The 21,574-nt window shown below is 44.0% G+C and overlaps 1 protein-coding gene across 2 annotated transcripts in view; it reads left to right on the forward strand.

Annotated features, from left to right (window-relative positions):
- The first annotated feature begins 379 nt into the window (after positions 1-379).
- Positions 380-21,574, forward strand: part of SORD (sorbitol dehydrogenase) — a 53,634-nt gene continuing 32,439 nt past the window's right edge. The window contains exons 1-4 of one of the 2 annotated variants that reach the window (XM_073652889.1): positions 380-494; positions 7,352-7,561; positions 14,142-14,175; positions 16,351-16,515. In XM_073652889.1, coding sequence (XP_073508990.1) covers positions 7,487-7,561; positions 14,142-14,175; positions 16,351-16,515 — 274 coding nt within the window. In that variant the 5' untranslated portion in view covers positions 380-494; positions 7,352-7,486. The remainder of the gene's footprint in view (positions 495-7,351; positions 7,562-14,141; positions 14,176-16,350; positions 16,516-21,574) is intronic. The other variant, XM_073652890.1, reaches the window with a different exon arrangement.

A 21,574-nucleotide genomic window follows, 5' to 3' on the forward strand; every position in this document is an offset into this window, starting at 1 on the left:
CAAATACTGATGTAAAATACTGACCGAATACTGAATGTGTGCACGTGGCCTAAGAATGAAAGAGTCAGCAGCACAATCGACCACCACTCCATTCACATGGGCATTTTCAGAGCACAGATTTTCGGGATTGCTGGGTTTCCCTGCACTTGGACCTCCAGTAATTGGGAAGTTAGACCCTATCCCATTGATGGAGGATAACTTACAAATTTAAGAATACACCTTTAAAGATTGACGCTGTTACCGTATGTGCAGCTGCTCGCTACATAGTCACAAATGTTGGAAGACATTTACATATCTAATGTCGTATCTTCCCGAGTAAGAAATTACAGCCTTATTTCCTCATGTCTGACTTGTACTTATGAGCAGACAAAGGTGACGTAACTGCAGCGACAAAGCTGCTGAGTAAAGTTCATTGAGAAAAAAAAAAAAAGCCTGTGGGGAGAAAGTGAGACAATGGTAGAAGGAAGTGCGGGAGCTGCTGGCTGACACAGGAGGTGTGTAATGTGGGATGTTGCTGTGCTGGGACTGCAGCTGCGCTCTGTTATGTGGGTGATATTAATATGGCTCCATGTATGAGGCGGCTGTACTCTAATCCTCTGCCCCCTGAAGCTGTCACATTAAATGCACTCAGATAAGGCAAACATTTTATATTTAGGGGTCCCTAATCTGTGAGTCTCCAGTTGTTGCTGAGCTACAACTCCCAGCATGCCCTGACAGTCACAGACTGGAAGCTGTAGTTTTGCAAAGCCTGGAGAGACACAGAAATAAAGGCATGGCTTTAGACCGGGTTCACATGCACCAGAAAATCCACCCTATGCCAGCGGCACAGGCATTGGTTGACAACTTCAAGGGAATAGGATAGTTACGTCAATTCCTGGTATAACTGATATTACATTTGTTGCACTGTATGTGGACTCGCCCCGTCTAGTAAATGTGAGAAATTTTTCAGAAAAGTGCCGTGAGCGTAATATAGAGGAAATAAAATGCAAATTGTGGTATAAAGTGCAGCATGGTGGCTCAGTGGTTAGCACTGCAGCCTTGCAGTCCTGGGGTCCTGGGTTCAAATCCCACCAACAACAACATCTGCAAGAAATCTGTATGTTCTCCCCATGTTTCTGTGGGTTTCCTCTGGGTTCTCCAGTTTCCTCCCACACGCCAAAGACATACTGATAGGGAATGTAGATTGTGAGCCCCAATGGGGACAGTGCCCATAATGTCTGTGAAGTTACTGGTGCTATATAAGTATATATGTGTTCGAAAACTGGCGTAGGGGCGGTTATAAGGTCCACTGATAGGGCTCGCTCCCACTTGCGATTAAATCAGATGAATGCAATCTGAAAAAAAAATCGTTAATCAGTGATTCTGTACTCATTTGCGTTTTTTTCAGCTCCGATTGGATTGAAATAGGACTGAAAAAAAAAACAAAAAACACAGCATGCTGCGATTGCATGCAGAATTTCGTGTTGCCTATGGGTGCATGTGAAACATCGCACTGCACTCGGATATCACCCGAGTGCAGTGCAATTCCTGCCGACGCCGGCAACAGAGGAGATGGAGAAATCTCATGCGACAGGATCGGAGCACAGAGCACTGACACTCGGCTCTCGCTCGCAGCAGAGCAGGAGCTGAGTGCCATTAGCATATGGCATCTGATACTCTAGCATAGGATGCCATACGCTAATGTGTCTCTGGCCATAGTGTGACTTTCACATCTCAGTATTTTGCTCTTGTATTAGGTTAGAGCCCCACTCCAGCTTTTTTGGAGTCAGCAGCTGTGATGAGCAGTGACGTCAGTACTTCTGCCTGCCGCAGAGCTCTTGCTCCCATTGACTTGTACTGGTGAGTCTCGTCCGATATACGCGGTCATACGCAGCATGCTGATGGTCAGCTGACCCTGGGTACATTCGCATTGAGTATTTGGTGAGGTTTTTTGTTAACCTCAGTATTTGTAAGCCAAAACCTTGAGTGGAAAAGTATAATAGAAACACGTCACCACTTAAGTATTTATCACAAACCCCTTGTTTTAGCTTACAAATACTGAGGTAAAAAACTCACCAAACACTCAACGTGTGCACGTGGCTTTAAAGTAAATCTCCTGGCCGCCTGGCTTCCAGTGCGGCGGCTGCACAACTTCAGACCTCCATTAACCCACAGATTAGCCCCATATCTGCAGGTTAATTGCGCCTTTTTTTACATGACAGGTTCCCTTTAAGCAGTCAGGACTTTGAACTCAGCAAGCCAAACGTCCAACAACCAGTTTTTTTTATACTCTGACTCATTCTTAAATTGCCTATGTATTCTAATAATTAGTAATAACAATTTTAGGTTAGTTACTTTATAAATAGGGACATAAAGCTTTATTCACAGATCTGTGTCCGCTTTGCATCTGCAGAAAACAGAATATTTTTCATCCATGATCCATTTTATTAGTCAATTTGCGGATTTTTACAATCCATGTATCATCCAGTCTGTGAAAAACAAAAAGCCACGGACAGATGCGAATCTACGCTTTCCTGCACCTGGGACAAAAATTCATTTTAAGGGAACCTGTCATGTAAAATAACGCCAATAACCAGCAGATATGTGGTTAATCTGCAGGTTAACAGCGTTCTGAACCTGCCCAGTGCCCGCACTTAGTGCCCTGCTGCCAGAGGAAATTAACTTTATTCCCCCTGACAGCGTTCGGCTTCCAGTCATAGAGGTCGTACCTGCATGGTTTCAGTCACCGCTCTGTGTATAGATAGGCGCCGGCTGTAACCGCGCTCCCGGCACTGACTGACAGCAGCTCCACATTAGGGCCAGCTGTCAGTCAGTGCCGCCTCTGTGACTTAGAACCCCAACGCTGCAGGGAGGAATATAGTACTTTTCCTCCCGGCAGCAGGACTCTCAGTGCCGGCGCCGCACAATGTCAGAATACTATTAACCGTAGGTTAACCTCGTATCTGTAGATTAATAGTGTTATTTTACATGACAGGTTCCCTTTAAGCGGTTTGCATAGTTGTCATGGGACCATTCATATGAAATTTGCACACTTACAGTCATGAGCTGACAAGCTGCTCTTCCTAATTCTCCCAATGTTCAGCCTCTGCATCATTGAGAGAAGCAGGAAGATATAATGAGTAATCATAGTAATTTTATAATTAATGCTCCTGAGTCCTAACATACATACAGATGTAGAAATCCTTAACTTGTCAGACCAGGAAGTGCCGACGGTCAAGGCTACAATTTCACTCACGCCTGAAAGACATGAGTGCAATTGAATTCAGGGACATCAGTATCTCCGGTACGTGTGGTGACAGTGTCCACACTTACCGGAGACACTGACACACGCAGACCCATTCAAATCTATGGGTCTGCGTACATGTCAGTGTGCTCCACACGCTGACATGTCTGTTTTTTACACGCTCTGTGTGTCATCAGTGTGACACGTACCGGCGCCTGGGAATCAGTGTACAGTTAACACTGTTCCCAAGCGCCTGGTGCTGAACACTGCCCTCATCATTTCAGGGGACAATGTTGGGATTAGTAGTCTGCTCCCGCAGTGTCCATGAATAAAATAATAAAATCCTTATCCTCGGCGTCAGCGGTCAGAGGATTACAGTGGTGGACATCTCTGGACAGGTGAGTATAAGGATTTTATTATTTTATTTTTTTTACACATGGACACTGCGGGAGCAGACTACTAATCCCAAAATTGTCCCTTGCTCGTGCTGATCGCAGTGCGAGCAAGGGACAATGATGAGGGCAGTGTTCAGCACCCGGCACTTGGGAACAGCGCTAACTGGACACTGATTCCCAAGCACCGGTACGTGTGCGCCGGTTGCCACACAGGAACACTGATATCTCCGGTATGGGTTTTTCCGGTACTGGAAAAATCAGGACATGTGAAACTGGCCTTAGGGAGCTGACAATCTGACAATCGGATCACAGAAAGGGTAGGTTCATATAAGCATATAAAAAAATTGTTCAGAGTTTCGTCCGGAAAAATGGGACGATTTTTTTCTCACTTGTCATCATTATACAGTCTGTTTTTTAACAGCAGCAGCTATTACCGTAATCATTTACTAGACAATTTTTATTTTCCCATGTTACAGAATTGCAATGTATCTGTAAAAATCGGATGCTATTCTGTGGCTCCGCGTGGCATCCGATTTTTTTATTATTTTTTTTTTTTTATTACACACTCATAGACTTAAATGGGTGAGTTTACAAATTCAGTCAGTGAAAAAAATTGGCCATCTGCACTTCCCCATTGGAGTGCAGATTGTTTTTTAAATGGACATCACTCGGACCAAAAATACGGTCGTGTGAACAAGCTCAAAGGCTGAACCTCACTCCAAAATACCCCCCCACACCAGCAGGATCCAGGCCAAATGCTCGACATGGCCGCCTTCCCCCTCCTATATGTGCCACTAGCTACAAATACCATGCAATATTAATAACATATAAAATTTCTTATGTTTATTTTGAAGCCTGGGCTGGATTCAGTACATATCCACTTCTGGTTTCCTGGAATTACAAATGCAGTTTTTTGAGTCACAGCCAGGAGAAAATTATATAGAGATGGGAAATAAATAGAAGACTTAGGCTGTATTCTTTCTCACGCAGCGTTATTGCTGGACTTTTTTCTGCAGCCAAAACCTGCTTTCTTGGCTGTAAAAACATTGTTCATTTTGCAGTGTTTTTGCTGCATTTTTTCACTGCCTTTTTGTTGCTTTTTTGCAGCGGATTACATGTGTGCCTTGCCTACAGTACATGTTTAATATGGTTTTATTCTTCAAAAACACTGCAAGAAGATTTGCTGTGTTTTTGCAGTGTATGTTCTCTTTCTCGTTGCTTTCTTTGGGTGAAAAAAAATACTGCACAAATGCTGCTAAAACGCTGAAAGCATTGACATCCTGCAGTGCTCAATCAGAAATAAAAATCCAAGCATGTGCACTGTAAAAATCAGCTTTTAATTTACATTAAAAATGCAGCAAAAATAAAAGAAAAACACCTTATGTGAACATAATCTAGGTGCCAAAAGATCGTATATTCTCTCTTCCGAGAGAATCAGATCGATTATGTAAATGACACTGCATTCGCATGTCATCTGAGTGCAGTCTGATGATTTCCACGCACCCATGGACTTGAATAGTTAAGTGTGATCTGATTTGAGTAGCAAATCAAAGCATAGTGTGGTTTTTTTGCAGTGTATATTCACTTTCTCATTGCTTTCTTTTGGTTAGAAAGTTGATTTCAAAGCGTGGTGTGATTTTTCATTTTTTTCCCCCATGGCATGAGAAAAATCACGCTGATCAGCACTGCCCCATAGAATAATGTGGCACCCCTGAGGGTTCAGTCGCCACAGAGGTACTGCACCTCACCCAGAGGTGTGGCATCTCCTTCTCTCAGGTAAGGATGGAGTACTTCCCGGGACTCCAACTCCTGCACTCAACACTACACTACTCCAGGCCGGCTGGAAGGGCGTTATGCACTTCTTTTGCTGCCCTGTCCCTGGCTGGAGTGGGGGGGGACCAAAGTGAGGGGGGGGCCATGTAGTGGGTGTGGGTGGCGTACGTAGGCCAGGGGAGCACTTGAATAGGAGGTGTATATAAGGGAAGCCATCATGTGTAGGGGTGGATTCAGTGAGTAGTAAGTGAGAGGAGCAGGGGCTCTGCAGGCAGGCTCGGCCTGTCATGCCCAAGACTGAGAGAGTAGTGGGAGCTAGGGAGGAAGGCTCCAGGAACAGAAGGGATCCCAGGGGATATGGTGAGTGCAGGACGGCACCCGTACGCCAGAATCTGCCAAGTGTCAGAGGGATCAGACCGGAAGAAGGGAACCGGTCCGTGGACTAGCAGAGTTACTTCAGGTCTCGGCTGGAAAACCGGAGGCTTCTGCGCTTTCATGGTGCAGTTGCCACAACCTCACCTAAGCCGCCGTGAAGGACACCAAGTCAGGTCCGGGAACTTCAAGTTGCCCAGAGGGATCTCAAGGTACCCGATGTGTGGCGGGGCGCAGTGCAGGAGGGAGAAGACCCAGCGCGGGAAATCGGCTAAGAAAGGAACATACAGAAAGGGGGTCCCGTTAAGTGCTTCTGATATACTTGAGGGAGTGCTGAACCCCTGCCTGGTAAACGCAGCGCGACGTGGGAGGCTGACACCTGTACAGTGCACCTGAGGAACCTAAAGAACTGTGAGTAAACTCGGATGACTGCACCCCACTGTTTCTGTCCGTTATTTCTACCACGCTATCGCTCCTGCACTACAACGCCCAGCACCACCATCTGCACCTACACTGCCCTGGAGCTGTGCTCTGCCTGTGGAGAGCCGCACCAACCCAGCTGCCCTAACATCTGCTCCAGAGGTCTGCAGCAGCGCCGGTACTCATTACCGGGAACCACAGGTGGCGCCACGAGACAAAACTGTTAACAAACCCCTTTTTAAAGAGTGACCTGAGGGTACGGGCCCGGGAGCCGACTGCCGTGACATCCCAAGAAGGTAAAGGCCCGGGTACCGAGTTTCCCCCATATCTCCCTGGGCGAGTCAATAACATTGGTCCGAGTGCTATCCAATAAAACATCAGATAGCAGTTGTCCGGTATACACTTGTGTAAGTGAGCCCTAAGGGTATGTTACCATGGGGCATTTCTGCTGCAGACATCTCATAGCCAAAATGCTGCAGCAAAATTCACAGCCATAAATACCGCTGCTTGTATTGTTGCAAAAATGGTGAAATTAAGCTGCGATTTTCACCTTTTCCATTGCAAACCCATCATCATTATCTGCAGAATATAGTGATATTTGACAATTGGTCAATTTATGCTGCTCATCTGATGTGCAAACTGCGGAAAAGATTTTTTAAATTCTCACACCTCGCTGCTACTGTAAAACACAGGCGAATTTTCTGGCTAGTGAATCTGAACTGAATATCCTCACTGCCTGCGCCCCGTGGGAACATTTCTTATTCTTTTCTATCCTGCTGAATCCTCTTTAGGCTTTGGGTCACGGCATCATGTTTCCTGCCATATTCCTTACAAGACTGGCTTTGTTCTAGTAGGCTTAAGTAAAATTTATCGCTTCACACTAATAAACTATATTGCACTAGTTGTTACAGTATCGGACATAAACTGATAGCATCAGAGCAAACCATCTAAAATATTGCAGCCTAATATTGGCGGTTTTATTCTTTGAAGTTATTGAAAGGCATTTTATCTAATGTGGACTTCTTACTTAGGGGTATTCAGTAATTTTACTTTTAATGTTTACCAGCGTTCTGGCGGAGAGAGCGAATTCTCTATAAATATTAATACAAAGCTTTTATAGGTGATAATTTTTTCCTACTAAGCAGAAAGTTACATTCCTCTCTTTTAGAACCAGGGTCAAAAGCTAAAATCTGACAAACACAAGGCTTAGATCAAACTTTAACCAACTCTTTGATGTGGAGCTAAAACAGGAGCTACTGATAAAGCGAGGACTCATTTTCTGGGAGACCATCAGGAGAGAACTATGGCAGCAGCAAAGCGGGGCCAAGCTGTAGAGAACCTGTCTGTTGTGGTCCATGGAGTTGGAGATCTACGTTTGGTAAGTTGTTAACTGCCTCCATAACTTGTACAGAAGTCAGTAAGATTTATATATACATCAGTCACATTCATGCAGCTATGATATTTATTTCGGTCTTCAGTATTTGAATGCACTACTACAGCGAGCGGTGTAAGGAATATACTGCTGTACTTTTGTGTCATAGAGGACTTGTAAGCTGCAGGGAGACTAAATCAGATGACGGGTACTATAGAGTAGCATCTCCATGGAGTTTGCAAAAAAATCTGAACCAAGACATGGCTGGAACAAGAACACCCAAGTCTCATTAAGGAGGGCTTATTAAAAGGATTGTCCACTACTTATCGTATTTTGTAAACTATAAGACGCACACCCAATTTTAAGGTGGAAAATTGGAAAGAAAATGGTGGTGCGTCTTAGTCCATTTTAACTGTAGCTTACCGGGGGGCAGTGGCGGTGGAGCGGGCTCACAGGAGGCAGGGTCACTGCTTTAAGAGGCCGGCTGCAGCGTCAGGAGGAGATAAATGCTGCAGACCTTTGGCTGTCCAGGTGGTCCGAGGCTGAGGGCCCTGGGCTCTCCTAAGATGCTGGCGCCAGTGAGCAGAGTGCCCTTTCCCATCGATTTCCCTGCAGTGGACTTCGGGAAAATGGCCGCCTCCAGAGGCCATTTTTCCAGAGCCCACCGGAAATTGATGAGAAAGGGGACTCCATTCACCAGCATCAACATCTTATGACAGCCCAGGGCCCGATGCATTGCCCCAATCCTGCCACCACCAGCCTCCTGAAGCAGCGACCCTGGCTCCTGTGACACCTCAGCCGCCGGTAAGCTATCTTCGGATTAGATACGCACACCCAAATTTTCCTCCCAAATTTTGGGGGAAAACAATGCATGTTATAATCCGAAAAATATGGTATATATTGATGACCTATATTCTAAATAGTTGAGGGTCTGGTACACGGCACTCCCACTGATCAGCTGTTATTGCCCTTGACAACTGGATGTAAGCAGTGTATTGAGCGAACAGCACAGATCTGCACACTGTGGTAGCCCGTGCTTGGGGCTGTGGATCAGCTCCTATAGAAGAGAATGAGAGCTGATTTGCCGCTCCTGGCAGCAGCTACCACACACTTTGCAGAGCAGTGCTGTTCTGTTCCATGAACTGATCAAATCTGGCCACCACTAGAGGTGGTGTAAGAGGGTGAACAGGACGGTCATGCCCCTCTTTCCCTTTTGTGTACGTATTGTTCTACTCTGTGTTTATATATGAATATGTAAATGCCTATTGTCTAATGTTAGCAACAGGGTCAGTATATGTTAGGAGTAGATAGTGTATTAGATTAGGAATTGGGTACAGTGCAGTGGTCAGCACAATAGTTTAGGATAGAAATAGTTAATATATTTTGTAATAGCTCCAGTGTAGAAGGAGCCGGGGTGAGGGCCATTGTAAAACCTTCAGCTTGTGCCTTTTGAGGTGGTCTATTGTGTGTTTAGGATTATTATCCATTCATAGAAGCCATCCTCTTTTCAACTTCAGCTTTTCTACAGATAGTGTTTAGTTTGCATCAAGAATTTGTTGAAATTTCATTGAATCCCTCTACCCTCTTCCCTCTACCCGTGGAATGTTTCCCGTGCCATTGGCTGCACCACAACCACAAAGCATGCTTGATCCACCCCTATGCTTAATGGTTGGCAAAAAGTTATGTTCCTGAAATTCTGTGTCCTTTTTTTCTCCACACATACCTTTGATCATTGTGGCCAAATAGTTCTATTTTAATCTGATTGGTCCACAGGACTTGTTTCCAAAATGCATCAGGCTTGTTTAGATTTTTTTTGCATACTTCTGGATGCAACCTCCGTTCCTCACAAGATCTCCTTCTCTATTCCCCTCTTATCTTCTCTTCCCACAATCGCATACCAGTTTTCTCCCATGCACCTCCCCTACTCTGGAACTCTCCACCCTAACATATCAGACTCTCGCCTACCGTGGAAACCTTCGAAAGGAACCTGAAGACCTACCTCTTTCAAGAAACCTACAACCTACAGTTACCACCGTTCCATTATACCACTGCACGACCAGCTCTACCCTCACCTACTGTATCCTCACCCATCCCTTGTAGACTGAGCTCTAGTGGACAGGGTCCTCTCTCCTCCTGTACCAGTCGGTGACTTCTATTGATTAAGATTATTGTACTTGTTTCTTATTATGTATACCCCTTTTCACTTGTAAAGCACCATGGAATAAATGGTGTTCTAATAATACTTCTGGTGCTGAATTTTATGATGTGGATGCAGGAGAGGTTTTTTTCCGAAGACTCTTCCATGAAGGCCATATATGTGCAGGTGACTCTGAACAGTAGAACAATGTGCCACAACTTCAGAATCTGTTAAATCTTTCTGAAGGTATTTTGCAGTCAAGCTGGGGTTTTGATTTGCCTCTCTAGCAATCATACGAGCAGCTCTCACTGAAATTTTGCTTGGTTTTCTAGACCTTATCTTGACCTCCACTGTTCCTGTTAACTGCCATTTCTTAATTACATTTTGAACTGAGGAAAGGTCAACTTAAACGCTTTGCTATCTTCTTATAGCCTTCTCCTGCTTTGTGAACCTCCATCATTTTCATTTTCAGAGTACTAGGTAGCTGCTTAGAAGAACCCATGACTGCTGTCTTTTGGCACAAGGTTAAAAGGCTGGGTTTTTATAAAGCTGGGAAATTTGCATCACCTGGCCTTTCCTAACGATGATAGTGAACAAGCCATAACCCTAACAGGCTAGTTAAGGTCTGAAACCTGAGCACACAAATCTCCAAGGATGACCAAACTTTTGCATTGGCCCATTTTCCTTTTTGTAATTGTTAAAATAAAAAAAAAATTAAAATTATTATTATTATTTTTTTTGCCTAAAATACAAAAGAAAATGTGGTATCTTTAACTTTAGGCCTTTTAGAGATCATTTAATCTTGTGACTGTTCACAATAAAAGTAATTTTAACCAGGCGTGTCCAAACTTTTACATTCCACTGTATGTGTGTTACATAGCCCGAATCACAAGCTGCAAAGAAAATCTGCAGCATAAATTGATTGGCACAGCTCTTTTAAAATCAATGACAAGCCAGATTAGGCGGCGGATTTCACCTTTAGCAGTGCATGTGAATTGTGGCAATTACACTGCATTTCCTCTATGAAATATGCAACATTTTTTGACAGTGCTTTTGCTTTTTGTTTTTTTTTTACCCAGAAACAACTTCACTCTTGCCAATGCATGCTGTCTGTATTGATGTCATTGCATAGATAGGGAGCTCAGCAGTTCATGCCATCTACACCTGCAGAGCTGCTGAGCTTAGTAATTGACTGCATTTAACATAAATGAATGTCTCCAGAAACAGGACAAGTAAAAAAAATAATAATGTTTTTTTAAAAAAAACAACATTATACTCACCTTCCAATGGCCCCCAGTCTCCTTCTCCGGTGCGTCCGGTGTCTTCGGCGGTTCGCGGTGCTCTAAATAGGACCTTCCATGACGTCATTTAGTCATGTGACAGGTCACGCGACCGCTGACGTCGGCGGTCATGTGACCTGTCACATGACTAAATGACGTAATGGAAGGTCCTTTGACACCGCCGCGAGCAGCCGAAGAACCAGCAGCGCCGCCAGGAGCAGACAAGGGGCCATCAGAAGGTAAGTATATGTTTATGTTTATTTTTTATTTTATTCTTTTTTAACTACAGGTACTATGGGGGTCTGGAGGAGAGTCTCCTCTTCTCCAGACCCGGGTACCATCCGCGCACTGAATCGCATAACATCCGCATGCATACTTGTATGCATGCGGATGTTATGCGGTTTAATGCAAGTCAATGGCGGCGATTTCGCCGCATTAATGGTAGTGCTGCGGATTTTTCCACAATGATAATCCACAGTGGAAATTTCCGCAGCATGTGCAGAGCACATGCGGATTATCATTGGGAAACATGGCAGACAACTTTAACATGCGTTTTTAATGCGTTTTGACGGCGAAAATACAGCCGTGGAAACGCATTAAATCCACATTGTGGGCACGCAGCCTTAGAGTTTGTGACCGTTACATCTGACTTGCCACTGGAAGAGTGCTTTAATTTACCTTTTTTTAAAGCTTATTTTATGTGTTCACTTGTTTTTTTTCAGGTTTGCCAATAAGGGCGAGGTTTTTGTCTTCCAGATAATTTCGACTGATTTCATCAATTGTGACTTTTTAAAAAGTTGCAAAATTTGTCACAAACGTACTACAGGTGCCTACCCACCCCAAAAATTTTTGGATTAAAAAAGTCACAAGTCAAAAATAAAGAACATTTCTGATTATGCATAAAATTCATGAACCACATGCACCATTACGAAGAACGTGGCGTAAAAAACGTCAGCGAATGACAAGCAAATAAAAAATGACCTGCATAAAGCAACTCCCGCCTCAGCTCAACCTCACCCCCCCTGCCGCCACACACACACAAACACACACACACACAAACACACACACACACAGACACAGACAGACACAGACACACACACACAGACACACACAGACACACACACACAGACACACACACACACTTTTGACATTCACAAGTCAGTCCTGAGCAATAGGATAAAAAGAATCACATGACATCCCAGTACTCATGTTTTCTGAAACACTTGACACATAAAGAAAATGAAATATGATGCTGCTTTATAAGCAACAGGAACTAAATACAGTAAATAAAATACATCATAGAAATTTGCACCAAAGCTGAGTTTGGGGAACTAATGGCTCCTGAATCGCCCACCTGCTTATAGTAATGCTTCCGCCTTATGTTAATTGGTGGCAGCAGAAAATAGGACATGGAGTGACTGCTGCCTTGCTGCTCTAATGCATTTCTAATGTATAGGGCCCAAAGTAAAAAATGTGTTGTATTACATGGCACTGTGTGGCTTGTTCTTTCAGCTCATAGCAATCATTGCTTTTAGGTTCTACTAAAGGGATTCATTTTTTAACACGTTTTAATGTAAAAATTATGTCTGTGAATCTGAGATATTGTCTAAAACGTTTGCACATAAAAGGGGATGTCTGGGCCACAGTTTTCATCTTCTCTCGGCTCTCTATGGGTTACATATTAGTAGTTACTCACTGATTATTGACTTTTCTTTGTAATAATTGACTTTGGTCAAATGTTAACTCCGATAGGATGAGAGTTTTAGTCAATATAATTAGTGTACTTTTCTGTTTTTAGACTTTCTTGTGTCAGAAATATGTACATTTTGGGTAAGGTATTTCCTCCTTATTAACAGGCAGTCTAAAAGTCAGATCTGTATTTAGCATAAAGGTAATTTGTTTCAACTTAATTTTCGAGTAAAATATGGCAGGAGTACATATGGCACATGTGTATATATTTGGTTGTCATTTTTAGTTTGTGTCCAATTTGTGGAAATGCTTGTATTTGTCAAAAATCCCAGTGAAACTTACTGTATTATAAATAGAGTTGAGTGGACCCATGGGAATTTGGGTTCTGGTACCCGACCCAAACTTTATTCCAAAGTTCCGTTCGGGAACCAGAACCTGAACCCCATTGAAAACAATGGGGGCCTGGACTTTTGAGCTGAAAAATCACTCGCTCTTCCCCGGAACTTCGAACATTGCAGTGGACCTCTGGGAGACGTGGACACTAACTGTCCGGTACGAACCCCGAACTTTTTAAGTTCGGGTTCGCTCATTTCTAATAACAAATGCATCACCGTTTCTAAAATAAAAACCTGTCAGGCATCTTATGCCAGGTGAGAACAGATTGTCATCTCAAGAAGCGCAGTTTACCTGCAGACATAGTGGTAATCTGCAGATGAATAGCGTTTAAATCCTGTGTAGCTGGCTTACTAGAAGCACGGCTATAGGGAGAAAATGAAGATCTATTCTCCCTGCAGCTGCTGGCTTCTAGTCATCAGGGTGGTGCAGGGAGCTGTTATAGTAAAAAAAAAAAAAAAAAAAAAAAAAGGGATACTTGTTCCAGCGTCTGGTAAAATAATTCTTTCTTTATTTTTCGTCCATTAAAAACTTGCAAAAATTACAAAGGTTGCATAGATTGGGTAGGAGAGCAAGGCGCGTTTTGAACGCTCACTTGCGTTCTTTATCACTGCATAAGCTGTTATAGTCACAAATCTTTACACAGTAAGCGCACCGTAATAACTCCTTGGCACATTGATTGACTGCCTGCTCTGCGCACACACTCTGCACACATGCTGCAGAGCAGGCTGACAATTAATAAACCGAGGAGTTATTACGGTGCGCTCACAGTATAGTGAAGAGGATAGAATAAAGTAACAAAATACTTAATTATATCCACCACCGCTCCAGAGCTGCCGTTCTGGTGGTCTTCCCACTCTTTATTACCTGTCCTGCAGTGATGACATTTGGACTACTATTCCGTGACTGCTGCTGACAATCACTGTCATTTTCTATGGTAGCACACGCAACATGTAACTGCTGAATCCAGTTTTTAAAAATCACTGATTACCCATTTAACGCTGCCTGTAACAATATGGTGATATAAACTTCAGCATTGTAACTGCTAAACTGTTTTTTTTTTCTTTTAATAACTTTTGGAAACTAGGAAAATCGTCCAGTTCCTGAACCAGGCCAGAATGGTGAGTGTCTAATCCCATCAAATTAATAGTATTGGGGGTAGATAATTTTTATGTTTACTGTACACTGGATGCGCACACAGCATAATAATTGAGTGATTGATGTACCATTAAAGGGGTCAGGACAGGATCAGAAAAACATGGCTGCTTTTTTTCAGAATCTTTGTCATAAAATGTATCCCTAGCATTGTGAAATAGAGATATTAGATATTTCATAGCCCAAATTTCCTTGATCCACGAATAACGACCAGACCTAGATGATGGCCTATTTCATTTCCAGAGTAGAGATATTAAAATTTTTGATGTCGGCAGTATATAGAGAAGCAGTCTGGTGTGCCAGAGGTTTTAGGAGGAACATTCAGTAACTAATTTCCGGGTTTTATCCAACATATAACCACCCATTACTTTTCATATGAGCAAATTGAAAAAAGGTCAAATCTACTATTTTTTTTCATAAATAAATAAAAAAAAAAAAAATGAAAGTGGCCAAACCGCTTTAACACTTTCTATTTGCTATGCATTCATTCTTCAGCAGCCACCCCTCTTTCTCCACTGTTGATGGACATCTCCTGTATCAGCTGATGTCTTTCCCAAGAGATTTTAATCTGGAATTGGGTTAAATTGCCGCCAATAGAAGGATCAGGCATATTAAATTATTATGCCTAATCCTTTTGCCTCCATGGTAAATAAGTTGCTGTTAGAGGTTTCTGGCAGCTTCTTGCTCTGCTTTCTCTTCTAAAAGGAATTTGACATCAGAAAATAACCTATTGTTTAATAATTTTTTGTGTTAAATATATATTTTTTAAATCTTTGGCAACATTTTTTCCCCATATCACAATTTGTATTAAAAATAAAAATTAAAAATCGGCAATTTTTGTACTGGCCACTGAGCTATTCTGCACTAATATTTCCTGTTCTTTCAGGAAATCTACACTTACATTAGCAGAAATAGACCCTATATTTTATATAGAAGCATCTAATGAGTGTGTGCAAAGAATATTGTGATGGAAGAGGGAGCAAGAGAGCTGTGAATTATTTATTGTTATGGGTGGATTCTTTGTTAACAGCTGTGTATAGAGGTTTTACTTGTCATTGTAATCCTACCTTTGATGATAAGGAAACTGGCAAACTTTTTCCTGAAAGAATTAGTATGTTCCCGATTTACCATTTGTGTTTTTTTTTTTATTTTTAAAGTCACTTTCCTTTTTTCTCTTGTGGTATTAGTTGCCGATTTTGGTGCCAAATTCATCAAAATGGAGTATGGGATTCACGAATTTGGCATAAAGTAAAAAATGGGCTTTCTTCCCGTCTTAAACCGTTTTTGTCACTTTTGGCATGTAAAGCTGCATGTTGGCGCCTCAAATCACAAAAATTGAGACAAAATTTTGGTGTACTCATAAATACTCTGGGAGGGGGGACTAGATTGAAGTTGCTCCAAATTTTAAGACTTTTTAAAAAGTCACAGTTGATAAATCAAATCAGAACGTGTGGAATTGCTTGGCTCTGCCTACAAAGCAGAAAAAAAACAAAAAAACAAAACCGGTGAGCACATATAAAATAGACTAAAAGAAAAGGCGCAAATAGAATAATGAATTGAGTGCAAAAAAAAAAAGGGCACACAATTAGACAAAAAACAGGGGCAAACTGGGGGACTTTTTTAAAATGTGTGTGAATGTGGTGTTTAGTGTGAATGTATTATACTTGCCTACCATTGCTCTCTCCGGTGACCCGCGCTGTTCTGCTTTGCTTCTAAGTGACATCACCCCTGCTATCTCTCCTGGTCATACTGTGCTCTGCGCAACATGGAAGTGTCGTTTATCATGTAAGTCTATGGAGCGTCAGAACGAGGCTCTATAGACTTACATTGTAAAAGAGACTTCCGGCTCACGTATAGAGCACAGAGTGACCCAGATAGTCTGATCAGCCGTGACATCCCTGAGAAGAGGAGCAGAATAGTGCTGGATGCCGGAGAAAGTGGTGGTGGGGGAGTAGTATATTAATACCCTCACACTGCATTATATGCATATACACATACATTTAATGAAAAACATATTAATGGAGTGCTTCTTTAACGCACAAACCTGATTTTAAAATGGGTCACTTTCTGATGATACATTCCCTTTAAAACAAAGACATTTCCTAATGTAAAATATTTTGTCAAACACCATTTATTTGTAGAGGTATTGCTGCAGATGCATTCAGTTGGAATATGTGGATCAGATGTGCATTACTGGCAACATGGTCGCATCGGTGATTTTATAGTGAAAAAACCTATGGTTCTTGGACACGAAGCCTCAGGGACAGTGGTAAAAGTGGGAGCCTCAGTGACCCAACTTAAACCAGGTACAGAACAATGACTACTCACTGAAATTATGCTATTTGTATACGTTTTTCTAAATATTTGCTGCATAGATTTGTTGCTGACAGTTTCCTGCATTCCTATACAACTTTGATGTCCTATTTGTAACAAGTTCCCACAGAATTCGGCAGTGCACATTTACACTCCTTAGAAATATGTTAAGTGAGCATTCCTTTACTTGTCCAGCATGTACTTCTGGAATACTTCCTCGTGTAGAGATGTGCTCATAGCCTTAGTCAAATATAGGGAAATGGCACTGAAAGAAATATTCCCCGTGTGTGTGTGTGGGTTAACAACTGCATTGCAGAGCTATTATTATTAAAATGATGGAATGTTTTCACGCACAGGATGTTTGTCTTGCTTTCTCTTTTTTTTTTTTTTTTTTTTACTTTGTAGGAAATACATACGGTAAATGAGAGAATGAAAGAAAAAGAGCAGTATGCAAAACAGTTTTTTTTTCTTTCCAAAACTGACACATAGCTGAAACTAGATGGACCCGATAATCATCAATGGGGTCCCTCTGCTACCGTTTACACCAATTAACGGATCTGTTTTTGACATTAATTTCATTTGTATGTCTCTTAAAACAGAATAGACAAAATGTCAATATGCAAGTGTGAATGTTGCCTTAGGGCTCTGATTTTCCCACATACGGACCGACTATTCTGATCAGACTTTGATCAGAGTGTCATCCGTTTTTCTAGTACGTGGAGAAATAAAAAAAAAAATTCCTCCACCTTCTCCATGCTGACAGTAAGTGAAAACCAGACTGCTCTCGGATGTCATCCGATTGCAGTACAATTTTTTTCACGGACCCATAGACTTGTATTGCCGATTTTCATCTGACCCTTTGATCAAAGTCGGACATGTTTCTGCGATTTTCTGTAGACTGCATGGCCCTCGAAAAATCAGGGACATGTGATGGGCGGCACGGTGGCGCAGCCTTGCAGCGCTGGAGTCCTGGGTTCAAATCCCACCAAGGACAACATCTGCAAGGAGTTTGTATGTTCTCCCCGTGTTTGCGTGGGTTTCCTCCGGTTTCCTCCCACACTCCAAAGACATACTGATAGGGAATCTAGATTGTGAGCCCCGATGGGGACAGCGATGATAATGTATGTAAAGCGCTGCGGAATATGTTAGCGCTATATAAAAATAAAGATTATTATTATTATTAATGGCCCCTTAGACAATCACAGGTATGAGTGCTATCTGTGAAAATCACGGATAGCACTCTTACACAAAAATCAAAGTCTGAATGAGCCCTTAAATTCCCTTTAATTTATGACTATTACCAGGTTTTTGCTATCCCATCTTAGATATAGGGGTTGGGATCCTGATTCTAGCAATGTATCGGTTACGGGGCTGCTTGCTGTCATTTTGATAAAATCATTGTTTCCTCTGCTGCAGATCTAGTAGTCCTCTGAATGTTGAGCTCAGTATAACCCCATTCATACCAGTGATTGGCAGCTTTCTGCCCATGTACAATTTACAGAGAGAGCTGCCAATCAGCCATGGGGGCAGAGTAATACAGAGCTGGTGAATATGGTCTACTACTTGACAGCAGGTTTACTAGTCATCTATTACTAGTCTCCTGCTGGAAAAACATGGAGTGTATCAAAACTGCAGCAAGAAGCCCAGTAAGTGATTGATCACTGGAATCAGGATCTCTGTCTTTACATATTACGCTGTTCTCAGATTAGGTGGCCAAAACTTGGTGACAAATCCCCTATGTATAGACCTTGCCAAGCTTAAACTTAAGAGAAAACATGGCTCCCAGCAAATGAGTTGTCAATTAACCCAACTGGAAGCAATACAAAACTCCTTCAAGATGGAAGTTAATCTACCGCTGAGTAGATGCTGTTACCAGTCAGCTGTGTATTAATTTTGGTGCAAGTAAAAACTAAACAAGAAGATTATAGAAGAAAACATGGCGAGACCAAAGAAGATGCCAAAGGGTCAGGAGAAGACTCAGAGCAATATGCCTTGTAAATACAAAATACATAAAAAACAAACAAACAAGTAGACAGAAACCAGGGTCAATGTTTGTGAGAGAATTGTAGGAAAACGGGTAAATGAAATGTCATTAATATATACAAAAGAGAAACAAAAGCCAGAACTATCACTCATTTATGATATGGGACACTGACCCTATGTTTAACATTATAGGCCGCTCCTCCTGCCTCTAGCTACGACCTGGGTATGCCCCCTAGGCTGTCCAGGTCACAGCAGTGGGAGGAGATAGCGGCCATTTTATTGTAGCCCACACAATTAGTGCAGGCTTCTTTTTCCCCTGTCATTGCACGCACTAAGCAGTGCGTGCAATGACAGTCAGGAGCAGCCGGGCAGTTGCGGAGGTCCGGGGGTGAGTATGTGCGGTGGCCAGCGGCGATCTCAGCCTGATAGTGTTACACTACAGGCTGCTATCACCGCCGACCTGTTCAGGGCAAAGCAGGTAGATCATCCATCTGCTGTGCACTGAACAGGACGCAGCGCTGCGAGGGAGCGCAGAGAATGTAAGCACAAGAGTTTGTTTTGTTTTCTATTTATTGAATATATGAAGCCATACAGGCCCGGAGGAGGATGATGATGGTGACCATACACGCTGGAAGGAGAATGATGATGGGGGCCATACATGCCGGGAGGAGGATGATGATGGGGGCCATACATGCCGGGAGGAGGATGATGATAGGAGCCATACACGCCCGGAGGAGGATGATGATGGGAGGCCATACCCGCAAGGAGGAGGATGATGGGGGCCATTCACGCAAGGAGGAGGATGATGGGGGCCATTCACGCAAGGAGGAGGATGATGGGGGCCATTCACGCCCGGAGGAGGATGATGGGGGCCATTCACGCCGGGAGGAGGATGATGGGGGCCATACACGCCGGGAGGAGGATGATGGGGGCCATACACGCCGGGAGGAGGATGATGGGGGCCATACACACCGGGACGAGGATGATGGGGGCCATACACGCCAGGAGGAGGATGATGGGGGGCCATACATGCCGGGAGGAGGATGATGGGGGCTATACATGCCGGGAGGAGGATGATGGGGGCTATACATGCCGGGGGAAAGATGATGGGGGCTATACATGCTGGGAGGATGATGGGGATCATACACGCCGGGAGGAGGAGGATGATGATGATGAGGGCCATACACGCCGGAAGGAGGATGATGATGGGGTCCATACATGCCGGAAGGAGGTTGATGATGGGGGCCATTCACGCCGGGAGGAGGATAAGGATGGGGGCCATACATGCTGGGAGGAGGTTGATGATGGGGGCCTTACATGCTGGGAGGAGGATGGTGATGGGGGCCATACATGCTGGGAGGAGGATGATAATGATGGGGACCATACATGCCGGGAGTATGGGGCACTATATGGGCCCATTATACAGAGGGCTTTGCGACGCTGTATAATGGAATTGATGAGCGGTGTAGTTACTGAGGTCACTTCTCATCACAGCCGCCGGGTCTTGCAGAGTGCAGTGTAACAAGGTGTGGCTGCTGCTACAGCGTATGGAGCGTCAGTCTCTGAACAAGTCTCCATAGCCTCTGTATGTTGGATATGGGGATCGTCGTGGGAACGCCATGGACTATGGCGAACCTGCTTGTTTTTTTTTTCCAAAAAATAAATTTGTGAACCAAGGAAAGTGTCAGGGAGTCTTTATTCAAGTAAAATTTATTTTTCTGTGTGTTTTATTTTCTTTCTTGATTAGTAATGGGGTTGTCTCATAAACCCCCCTCCATTACTAACCCCAGGGCTTGATGGCAGATGTGATTTTTGACAATTCACAGCTGTCATCAACCCCAACTACCATTACCCCGATTGCCCTGGTACGGTGGCAATCAGTACACAGTACGCAAACACGGTACTTAGACATGCGCGCGCGCACACAGTACTCAGACATCCGCGCGCGCACACAGTACTCAGACATCCGCGCGCGCACACAGTACTCAGACATCCGCGCGCGCACACAGTACTCAGACATGCGCGCGCATACACAGTACTCCGACATGCACGCGCACACAGTACGCAGACATATGCGCGCGCACACGCGCAGATACACATTAGAAATATTGTTAATATGGGGATTGGGGAAGCCTCGCTCACCTGTCTCCTGTCCTGTGTCCTGTCCAGCAGCTCCTCAGGTTTGTGGCAATGCAGGGCTGCCGGTGTGTCACAGACATTATGGCCCTGCACCATCAAAAGAGCCCACTCACTGTCGCGGCCTAGGCTGCTCCCCCTCATCTGTTCAGGACCGCCACCAACGTGTCACAGACATAGCCCTGCACCATCAGAGGGGCCCACTTGCTGTCGGGGCCCGGGTTGCTCCCCCCTAATCTGTGCAGGGCCGCCGGCATGTCACAGACATGGCCCAGCACCTTCAGAGGGGCCCAATTGCCATCGAGGCCCGGATCTGTTCATGACCGCCGGCGCTGCTTGATTGCCAACACTTCAGAAATGGCTATGTGGCTGTGTCTGGTAGTAATGGCGTGGCAGGGGCGACATACAAGCACAATTAAAGGCGCAGTGTCGCCTCTGCCGTGTCATTACTACCAGACGCAGCCGCGCAGCCATGTCTGGTGTCGTGCCAGCAATCAAGCAGCGCCGGTGGTCCGGGGAAGCGGCCTGGGCCCCTACAGCGAGTGGGCCCCTCTGTTGGTCCAGGGCCCTGGCACTTGCCCGGGTATGCCGGGTGCTGACGCCGGCACTGAGTGCAAGGTTAATATATGTAGGTGATTGTGAAATTATATATCTACAGGACATTTATCTATTCTATCTTATTACACCACTGCTCTTATAGAAGTGGATGTAGTGGGGTATTTTCCTGAGCGTGTGTGTGTGTGAGAATTTTTCTGTATATTTTCCTGTGTGTATGAGCACAAGTGTACTCCCCAGCCTGGTGTATCTAATTCAAGCCTGTGCGATACTCCCCAGACAGGTGAATGCACTCCCCATCGGCCTCCATACAGAAGAATGCACTTCTATGTTCTCCCGCTGCTCCGGTCTTTGTAGCGAGCGCCCGTATATCTCAGC

The sequence above is a fragment of the Phyllobates terribilis genome, unplaced genomic scaffold (genome assembly GCF_046119375.1).
Source record: "Phyllobates terribilis strain yellow unplaced genomic scaffold, ASM4611937v1 Scaffold_11__3_contigs__length_659146591, whole genome shotgun sequence".
Lineage (NCBI taxonomy): Eukaryota > Metazoa > Chordata > Amphibia > Anura > Dendrobatidae > Phyllobates > Phyllobates terribilis.